This window comes from Buceros rhinoceros, unplaced genomic scaffold (assembly GCF_000710305.1).
Source record: "Buceros rhinoceros silvestris isolate BGI_N320 unplaced genomic scaffold, ASM71030v1 scaffold14854, whole genome shotgun sequence".
NCBI lineage: Eukaryota > Metazoa > Chordata > Aves > Bucerotiformes > Bucerotidae > Buceros > Buceros rhinoceros.
The window spans coordinates 6,191-17,082 of record NW_010410144.1 but is presented as its reverse complement, the minus strand read 5'-3'; the positions used below and the strand labels follow the sequence as shown (position 1 = coordinate 17,082).

The window sequence follows — 10,892 nt, the reverse complement described above, 5'->3', positions numbered from 1 at the left end:
TGAACTGACTTTGGATGGAATTAGTACCTGGCTGCCAAGGAAATGGTGTGTCACTTTGTTATTCTGCAGGTCCCAGAGGACAATCAAGCCCCTGCTGTATCCAATCAGGATCTGGTCAGGGTTCTTAGGATGCTCCCGAAGGGCTTCCACCAATTCACATGATCGCCTGTTACTGTAATCGTCCGACACCCTACAGAAGCAGAAGAGAAAAGTCAAGAAAAGTTTATTCTAGGTTCAACTCAATACCACTGTACTAAGTTAACATATGGGAAATTAAGCAACAAAAGGTTCAAACAGATGAGAATAAGTATGATCTTTCAATGAATCCTTCTAGCAGAAGAAAAGTCTTATGTAGGACATCACACCAGACCTGTCAAATGAACATGCATCCAGTCCCATTTTCTTCAGGGTGAACCCAAGGTTTACAATGGATTCCAGGAGTGGATCCCAGGAGTATAAAGACAGTTTGAATCACCCGTGCTATTCTCTTGTGACCATTACAGAATAAAGGTAACATGGAAATGTCAGTAAGAAACAACAGCAACATCAAGTAGGACAGTTTTCAGCAGCACATGGATCTCCAGGGCGACAAACCCCTCATTCGGACAAAGCAGCATCAGAAGTTTTGCCAATGGTCAAAAAAATAAACAGGTAATTACAACTAAAAACAACTTTTTTCTTTTTTTTAAGTAAACACAGGGACAAGGCCCAAGGTTTGCAGATTTACTCCAGGTGCCTCCTCTATGGTTCTGCCTGTATGCCTTACCTCCATGGTGACAGTACTGGGCTGACCAGCACAGCAACTGTTACTTAACACATACCAAGACCAAAAGTTACTTCCACCAGAGTCATGCAGATTTGGACAATGCTTAACACAACAGTGAGGCCCAAAACCTAATCCAGGGTGACATGTTAACAAAGGATCTGTTTGCTAATGGGATTCCACCTCTGCACAGCAGTGGCTGTTTGCTCACTCACCGCTGCAGCACAGCCTCGGAGGTTATGGTCCTGTCCTCTAGCACTCGGAACGACAGGAGCTCCACTACGAAGATGTTGCCGCTCTCTGTGCCAAGATACAGGACTTCCCGTGAGGAGTGAGGAAGGACGGCTGTTATCTGTGTGGCACTTGGTGGAGACCTGGAGATGCAAAGAGACTCCTATCAACTGCACACAAAAAAAACCTTGAGAAAACTAACAACTCAGTGACATTTACAAGTGTCATTTGTTTTTAGGCAGAGATTTTGAGCCAGGTGTGATTTTTTTGAAGGAGGAAAAGCTTTAAGATAAATTATATCAGAAGATTTGACGAGCATGTGGATGAAGACCCAGACACCTTTTTCCAGAAGCCTCTCCTATTAAGTGCCCCCAAAAGAGTAAAAATAGCTCACCCAAAACTGGCAAGACCAAGTGAAACTAGAACCACAGCAGTATTTTAAACTCTGACTTAAGGGATGCTTAGATTTACTTAACCTTAAGACTTACAGCTCCTGTACGCACAGAAATGGACACACAACATTACAAAAAGATGTCACCCCTTACACTGGTACAGCACTCTTAAAAGGTGGTCTCACGGGCCCTAGCCAACTCCTGTTTGGTTTCCATGGATGCCCCTTTAATGGATTCACAGGAGTGAGAGTCTGTAAGAAGAGGACAAGCTCTAGCTAGGACAGCAGAAGAATTTTCTTACTTGCTTATCCCCAAACTAGCTCAAAAACACTCTTGCAGATTACCCAGGCGGCCCTTTGAGTGTAAAGCGATGCTCCTCCTGCAGCTCAGAAGCTCCACTGTGCTGCTTCAGGCTCCAGAGATGCAAGCTGTTGTCATCTAGCAATGTCACCAGCTGGCACTATAAAACCACACAATATGCTTTCTTCAGAATCACCATATTAAATATAACACAGCAAATTTAGCAGTAAAATTGCTGCTGCCCATAACGCTCCACTGAAACAGGACCGGGGAGCCAGGCACAGTTCTTTAGAGTGGTGGGTATATACTGCAGCAATGCTGATAGCTAACAGTGAGGGACTTGGGGGAGACAAGAGGTAGCCTAAAGGCTAAAAACCCTCATAAGAGGACAAAGACACAGGTAATCACTGAGGGGGATGACAAGGATTTAGGATCTTGAAAAAGATCAGCCTGTGCTGTAAAGCTCAGCCAGGCAGCTGCAGGCTGTTAGCTCACCACCACCTCACTCAGAGTGGTTTGCTGCAACACACCCCGGCTTTGGGTGGGGCTGATACAGTCTGCTACACCACACTCCTTGCATTCTTCACGTCCAACCTCATTCTGGAGGGTTGTGTCAGAGTTCTTTCATGAGCCCAGCCCTGCTGGCTGTATGTTCAAATTGAAGTGTTTTACCTGCTGAAGCCACACCTGGTGCAACACTCCCCATGGGAGTTTCAGTTTATACCATTAGTTAAGCAAACAGACACTCAAAACCACCTGAAGAATTACATCCCTCTCACAAAGAGGCCACTTGTGCTATACTGGGGATATCAGGCAACAAAGTATGTGGCCAAGACACCAGTCTGCCACTCAGGGGCAAGCGGTTAGACAGCCACCAGACATTTGGAAAATTCTTCCTATTTTTACTTTGTGGCAATAACTCTTCAGCAATCCCCAGGAGCAAGATTCAATACCCCAGAACACAAAGGCAACAAGCTTAACAGCCGGCGAGGTTAGCAGTACTGTTTTGAACTCTCACACAACTAAAGCAGTTCAGCAGCAGTTACTCTTCTACCTGTTCTGCAGCAGAGAGACCACCCCATCCTACTGAAAGGATAGGGGCTGCAAAAGGGAAAGGACATCGACGTTCTGCAGCGGACTGCCGGGACTACGTTGGCCTTATTACCAGTCCCAATATGGTAATATATCTGCTTGAGATAAATGACTAACAGTTGCAAACAACAAAGCTACTCCTAAGATTTACTGAGCATCTCCACAGCAACAAGTGCTGCTGGGAGCACAAAATACACTGGGATCAGCACTCCTGACCAAGCAGCATTTTAATGTACTTGGTATAGGAGCCTGGTTGTCTGGAACAAACTCAACACCTGCTTAAGAGAGGTCTAGGTAAGTCACAGAGGTACTGAAAATACACTTACCTGATCAGGTATAAAATGAATCTGCATTACAGTATTGTTTTCTTCATGTAAACCCATGAACTCCACCCCAGGAGCACCATATCTGAAGAATTTGTTGAGGATCTACAGTATTTAAGATGACCCACAGCTACAATTAATTGATAAGAAGCTTGCTAGCAAGCAAGACAAAAAGAGATTAGTTTGAAACCATGTTTTACTGGCAGTGATCCGGACTGGAAACAACCAATGCAAGTCTACTTTGATTTTATATGCTTGTGGCAGGTTATGCACACTGCAGGAGAACGTGTAAGTTCACGTCAGCCTTTGAGCACATGCAGAATTGGTGGCTGGACCCTGTTTTTTCTCAGGGATATTTAGTGGTTTCCCAGACACTGCAATCCTGCTTAACTAATTTGTAACTAAGAGACAGATGGCTACTGCCCGCATGTGGAGTCCGGGCTCTGAACACAAACACCACCAGGAATGAATGATTAAGCAGGCAGAGAGAGCACGGACTCTTCCTTTCTGGGCTGAGCGAGGTGCCTGTTTCACAGCTTAGCTGGCTGGTAGTGCGCCATGGGAATCACCTCAGTGCCTGCATATACACAAAAATTGGACTGAACATCATTAGCAAAAAGTTATCACCTTCGATGCTTAGGGCTTTAATGCCTGCACGGCCCAAATCTCAGGAGGCTGAAAGCATTTCTGACTTCAGTTTTGACCTTTGAAATAGAATTGCTTTAAAAAAAAAAAAAAGGAATCCTGCCCCAAATATTTAAACAACTCTGGAATTTACGACATGAAGGATTGCTAAACTTAGGCCAGATCTAGCCTGACCTTCTACATAGCAAGAGCAAGGAGTCTTGTCTAAATACCTGCATCAGCTCAGCTTCTGTTTGAGTTATAGTTCAGCTCTTGGCAAGATAATCCCGTTCTGATCAGATGGAAATTGCTTCAAGCCTAGGCAAACTGTTTCAATGTCCCAGTAACCCCTGCTTGCAAATTTATACTTGGTCTAACTTTCTGCAGTGTCTTTGAAGTTGCACATTGATGCGGTCAGAGAAATCTAGGCAATGCTGTTCAAAAGAATACAGTTTGATGGCTCCTGATCGCGTTCCAATGGCCATAAGGCGGAGAAACGGGCTATAGCCCAGTGCACTGGGCTGGTGGGGAAATCCATGTTCCACAGTCTGGCAGAAAGAAAGAAAAACCATGATCAACAGCATGTTTCGTGGGCATTCGGTACACAGATAAAAAACAGAAGTTAAATATAGCATGGCCATCTGAAATACAGCAATTAACGACAGCTTTTTCTGCTGAAAAGTGTTCGAACACAGGTTAGCTTTGCTGAACAACAGCCTAAGGATGAACCTGATCCAAGAACTTCTGGCTCTGCAGCCAGGATATGCAACAGACATGAAAGAGAAATACACTGAAAACAGTAATGCAAGCAGCTCTTCACGTTAAAAGAAACTCTGCATAAAAGCACAGCCTCTCAGTCACCACACCACACCCCATCACTCCGCATCAGCCGTACTTCTGTAAACCAGCTACTCAGATACCTGACGCAGATACTGCGTACTGTAAGCTCAGCTTTATTTGCCAGATTCCACAAAGGGCAGCCTTCACAGCTTCCTCTGCTTGAATGACATCAAGAAATGCTGCACAGCTACAGAGAATGATGGAAGGAACATCAGTACTCATCAAGAAAACTGAACACATTTCCTGTGGGGCGGTCAGGAAACTACTGGGATACCCATTTTCCAGAGGCAGCACAAGGAACACTGGAATTTAACCAGAGCAGGATCTTGCTAAGCCACCTCAAACCAATTAATGGCTATTTGGTAATAAGAAGATGTCAGTCACCGTCACGGGGAGCAGAATGTCACCTGACATCAGCAGCTTCCCTCAAGTACGATTTACACTGCACCGAGAGGACGACTTGGAGCCTGTTGTGCACACCACGCTTAGCACAGCCAACGCATTTACACACTGTGGAATCACTTGCCATACTCACGGGACACAACCAAGCTGCTGGTAAAATAGCTCAGTCAAGTTTTTGGAAGTGCTAATGTACAGCCACTATCATTGTTTAGACAAAACATGAATGAGCATTCAACAGCACATAGCCACGTAAAGAGGGATTTGTGTGCCTGAAGAGTAACAGGGCTACTTCCTGGAAAACATGGTTATCCTTAACAGTCCCAGCTTCTGGAAAATATCTTCTTCTAAAGCAAGCTGGTCAGAATAGGAATTTCTTACAAAACAGCCTGAGGACCACTCATGTAAAACAAAAGAAACAGAAGAATAAGTAGAAAACCCTCCATCTACAGAAGGAAGCACTTGCACTTCCCACCCATCCTCATTTCCATCATGTCTTTGAGACAGAGCTACCACACCACTTGGCTTTATGGTTTATTCAGTCTAAAAGTAACACCTGGCCTTTAGTTCCTGCATAGTGATTTCCCAACTTAATCCCTCGCAGGAGAACCGAATCAAGCCGGTTTCAGTTCTGTGGTCATGCCATTAGCCTGAGGTGCTCCCAGCCGCCTCAAAGCAGCATTTAGCCCTTGTACTGTTCCTGCTCAAAGACAGAGGCATGGGAGGATATGGCTGACTCCGTAGTCTGCCAGATTCCTTCAGTTTTAGCCATTGGATTACAATTCATAAACCGTAAAAACAGACCTCCTTCCTCTAAATCATCAGTTACCCCAGTCTGGGGCCTATGAGGGGAAGATAAACCATTTCAGAAGAAGGAAAATCGGAAATACTGGAGCACATCCCAATTTTCTGCTTGCCAACTCATAAGACTGGGCAAAGGAGTAGATACTTACTTTTAACCTTTCGTGTGTAGTAAACCAAAATTAGAACTACTGGCTCCAAGATCATCGAGTTTACTTCCCTTTTTGACGACTTAATCTCCAGTGTTACTTATTTATATTCTAAGAAGGTAATTTTAGTGTTAAGTTTGTATTATAAAAAAAGAATTTTGAGAACTCAATCTCATTAATGTAAGCCTTGAAGTTGTCGCTAACCAACCTTTGCTTAACTACACACACAAAACTTCCTATGAGAGACAGCGTGAAATTAGAACCTTATCTATGGACTCAGAACTGAAACAGGGCAGTTTTCTAACCCAGCACGGGCAAAGAGGAATTTCTCTGTACCCGATAGCTGAGACAACACAGAGAAGCTTCCTAGTTGTCAAGGTTGTGGGAGTATGAAGCTATGGTGTACAATTCTGGGCAGAAGATTCAAGGCAACACATTTCCTTAACAACAAATCACGACACTGAATTGACCAAGGTGTAGCATGAGCAGGCACCATTTCACTCTCCCCCAAAACAGAGCAAGGAGCTTGTTAGGGAGAGACCAGTATAATTCCACTGTTAGTTTTAGTGTCAACTCGCTCACAGTCACTGTGCTGTCGTGTCATCAGCACAACTAGGTGCCATTCGCAGTGAAATACCAGAAACTGTTTATTCTGAGATTTCTTCCAGCCCAGCAGATAAAGCTGCAGCCATAATTCTCCTAATAGAAAGCAATGACTTGTACAGTACTGGACTGCCTGGTAGGAAGCTGTCAATACCAGCCTTAATATCGGCTAATTACACCCTTTGATGTGTTAATTTGTAAACACATTAGACAGGCCAATAAAAGCTCTAGCTTTCAAGTATGAGATCTATGAACTGCATAACCGAGTGTGTACCATCCAGTAATAATAAAAGCAGGGCAATTTTTGTCCAGGTTTTCCTTCACTAGAAAATCTGAAGTACCCCCTCATCCCACTGACAAACTTGCAAAAGCTACAGTAAGTATTAGATCCAGGAGTATCTGTTAGTAATAGAAGGCCATTGCAGAAAACCGTACCCCATGGAGAAGCACAAGAAGAGAGTATCAGTAACAACCACCGCGTGTTACACAACTGCTTATGCAGTCAATGCACTGATAGCTTCTGATAGCTCCGAATCTTCAACCAAGATGCCCATAAGACCTAACGGAGAAACCCCCTCCTGTGCTGATCATTTCTTTCCACAGCCAGACAAGAAAGGCTTCAGAGTAGCTTTCAGGCTGTAGTTGACACCACCAGGGCCAGGCACTCACATTCACTGGACTCATTACCCACATCTGTTCCTTGTACTTCTCTACACCCGGTCGTTAAATCACATCAAGTCGCCTTGCTGGCTGGCCTCTTTCCTCCCCACTCTCGGGAGGCTTTCAGCAGCCAATCCTTTCACCTGCTCAGCAGGTAAACCCAGCACAGGGAGCGAGGAGGGCAGAAGGCAGGAGAGGTTACAATGGAGCCTTTCAGCAGAGTTGAAATAAGAAACGGGAGTGCCCACAATGTGCCCTTCTCAAAAGGGCCTTTGTTTCTTTGAGAAAAGGTAAAAGCTTTCGTTTTCATTTTCCTCAGACCACAGATTTGTCAGACCCAGGAGAAGTAAGCCTGATGTCCCAGCATTAACTAACAAAAGTGCTTCATGTCAGTCATATTTACTGCAGTAAAAATGCGGCCAAACTTAACAGTTGTTCGCAGCCCACACTAAAGCTGTGCAGAGGAAATTCAGTGCTCTCCTCCTCCTTTCGTTCCTCTCCGCTTCTCCTCTCAGATTGTTTTATGACAAAGCAGAGACAAACCCAACCACAGACAATACAAACCCTGTACCTTTGTTAGCGCATCTTTTGAAGAAACAATGGAGTCTGTATGTGCTACCTCTACATAGCACAGACACTAACTCAGCTGTGAGGTAAGCTATCCATCACACTCATCGGCAAAGAGTTAGGAAGACTGAACAGAGCGGGGAAAAAAGCCATAAATCAAACACACTGTTCCCAGTTCGGTAACATTCAGCTGTAAGACAGGCTGGTTCACCTGTGTACTACCCCTCATCTCGTCTGACAATGCCAGCCTGAACATGTTCGCTCTGCAGGGCTTGGACTGAGCCAAAGGCATCCAAATACTATTTCCAAAAGCAGGATAAACTCAAAGCAGCAGACTGCCAAGTCCACATACCTTATCCTTCATTCTATCCACTGCGCTAAAAGCAGATTCTTGCAACAGGTACACACAAGTAGGGGAAGTTCTTACTCATACAGGGAGACAGATATGCAAAGCTAAGTGATGACCAGAATTTAGGAAGGTGTTTTTAAAAACAAACACAAGTTTGAAGAGCTAATCCAGTGCTCAATCAGTCCTTCAAAACTGTCCAGACCACCTGTTAACAGAAATACAGGAGGGCACCAGTAATAAGATTGCAACCTATGTCTACCTGAGTAAACAACCCCAAAAATCCACCACCACCAATTAAAAAGACTTTTCATATTGGAGTGCATCACTATATCAGCATGGCCAAATACATTGCACTATATGAACACTGAATTTGTGTGGCATCATGCATTCATATGCAACTTCAATGCAAACAATAAGGGCAGGAATCCCCGGCTCTTTTAAGGTACAGACCTTTCGTTTAGTCACTAGCAGCATCACACACCAAAGAGCTGCAAATACACCATGCAGCTCCTCTGATCAGCAGCTTTATAGTCCCACAAAATATTTCCCAAGCAGGTTCTTAACCAGAAGCGTTTCAAAGATCTCACGTAACAAGTGTTTAAAAACCTGCTTACCAGCACTAACGTGCTTGCTTTACTAGCACATCAGACAAGCACCTTCTTGGCACAGAAAGTACTATGCTTCTTGGCTCCTTGAAGCCACAGACTTCAACAGGTTAGAATTAAGGTCTGACTTTCCCAGATCCTCTCAGTCTGCCTAGCAGTGAGTAGATGTTTATTGTACCAAAGAGCAGAGGCTTTCAAACACTCCATTATCTCTGGAAATACTGGAATGGAACACACAAGACTTAAAAAAACCCATACAACTTTATGCAAGAAACGCATGAGATTCTGGTATAATGTAAAGGTATCATGTTCATTCATTCCCTTTCTGATTCTTGTTGGAAAAGAACAAGTTACTGTAGCTTAAAAGTGCAAATGCACATTGCAAAGTCTTTAATTATCAAGCTGTTAATGAAAGTAAACCATTAGGAAGTGTCCAAAGTATTTGCCTCTCTAGAGACAAGTTGCAATATTTACCTTCAAGACTGAATCAAATGCAGTCACAAGTCCTGATGCCAACTTTAATATATTTGGGAGTTTCCCTCTGCTGCAAAAGCTAGTTCTTTCAGCCCTGTTTTGCATCCTCCAAATTAGTCTGTCTCCGGCAGGTAAAGTTTAGCCAAACATTCTCGTAAGAGAAAGGCACATTCATGGAAGCGACATCGCTGAAATAGGCAAGGTTTTTTCCAAGGTATATACAATTTTACAAGCTTACACATAATTCTGATCCATCCCTGGGACGTCTGTCCTGAGGCTGACATTGCATCCAGCCAAATGCAAGCAACTCAATCCTGGTCATCATTTATTGGCATTTTTACTGCATCTGCACTAGCATTTCCTCATGGTAGCAAGCAGAAAAATAGGCCTGAAACATTCCTGAGTTCCTTTTGGCTTCCCAGTGCGAGGGAGGCGTGCATGGAAATGGTGTGTTTTAGTACTAATTACATTAAACCATTCATCTCAAGTATCCAAAGTTCCACTTTAAGTATAGATCTATGCTAGAATTTTAATGAATCAAGGAGGTTATTTCCTAGGCTGACTTCATTTACCCATTATACTTTTCAGCAAAATACCACTTAAACCTTGCAAATACAAAACTTACAGATATATTTCTGATACCCAATGAAGGTGCAAGTAGCCATTAGCCAAGCAATAAATTGATGCCAGGCATTTACAAAGATGAAAGCACTATGTTCCTGGCCAGGGCTCCAAAGAAAAATACCCCGCGTGGTGGATGGATAGCACAGCCACTTCCCATTAACAGAGAGAGAGGAAAAAGCTAGATACAGATTCAGACAAAGATAATAGCAAATTCATTATTAATGGCCATTGTGCTGCCTAGGTACTACCACAGACTTTTAAATCCACACTTAGAAACACAGGGATAGTTATAAACCCACCGTATGTTCACGGACAAAAACTCTGGCTTCAGCTGCATCACAAGCTGTGCCTTACGCTTATCTTCAGACAAACATCTACTTTCACAACGGTGCTGCAAAGACCTCCGGTAACACAAGCAGCCACAGCACAGAGCAGGACAAACTACAGAACACGCAGAGGACACAGGAGCTGCTGGGAAGATCTCTGCTTTCAGCAAGTGCCACTCAACAGCTGACAATATCCTTTCTCTTAAGGAAAGCCGGAATGGAGACCGTGCTCATGAGCTTAAAGAAAACTAGTCAGGCACAGCGGGGAAAAAAGGACAGAACTCAAAAAGAGAACAAACCACCTCTCCTAAATTTAACTTTTCCACCCACGCTCAAGTAGTTGTTCCTTCTCTTTACACCACACAGCAGCTCAGGATAGATTTGCCGTGCACACATATGCCTCGAAGTTTGAGGAAAGCACTGTACCTTGTTAAACTGGAAAAGGTCACGTTTAAGCCTTTCTCTCACTGGATCATGTCCGGGTCTTAAGAACCTTCTCATCTTCCTCGCTGTATCTTGGCACCAAAAATCCTGATAAAAAACCAAAGCAAAGCCACATGAGCAAGAGCAGCCTGGGAAGAGAGGCAGGCAGAAGTAGGTTATTTATTTCAGTTTAGCAGGTAACACAAATCAGCCAGAGCAGAGAGAGACAACATCACTATTGCGTAACTAAAACCTGATACCACCACAGAGTGGCACCTCCAGCGCAGGACTTACACAGACCCGTTTCCACATTACTAAAGCAAGCTGGTACAGAGAAGCCAAGAAGA

The 10,892-nt window shown here is 43.9% G+C and overlaps 1 protein-coding gene across 1 annotated transcript in view; it reads right to left on the bottom strand.

Moving 5' to 3' along the window:
- Positions 1 to 10,647, bottom strand: part of LLGL2 (lethal giant larvae homolog 2 (Drosophila)) — a 25,305-nt gene extending 14,658 nt beyond the window's left edge. The window contains exons 1-6 of the mRNA XM_010135499.1: positions 10,549 to 10,647; positions 4,176 to 4,273; positions 3,105 to 3,186; positions 1,731 to 1,846; positions 979 to 1,137; positions 28 to 190 (exon numbers count right to left, since the gene is read on the bottom strand). Of these exons, the coding sequence (XP_010133801.1) occupies positions 28 to 190; positions 979 to 1,137; positions 1,731 to 1,846; positions 3,105 to 3,186; positions 4,176 to 4,273; positions 10,549 to 10,623 (693 nt within the window). The 5' untranslated portion in view covers positions 10,624 to 10,647. The remainder of the gene's footprint in view (positions 1 to 27; positions 191 to 978; positions 1,138 to 1,730; positions 1,847 to 3,104; positions 3,187 to 4,175; positions 4,274 to 10,548) is intronic.
- Positions 10,648 to 10,892: the final 245 nt, after the last annotated feature.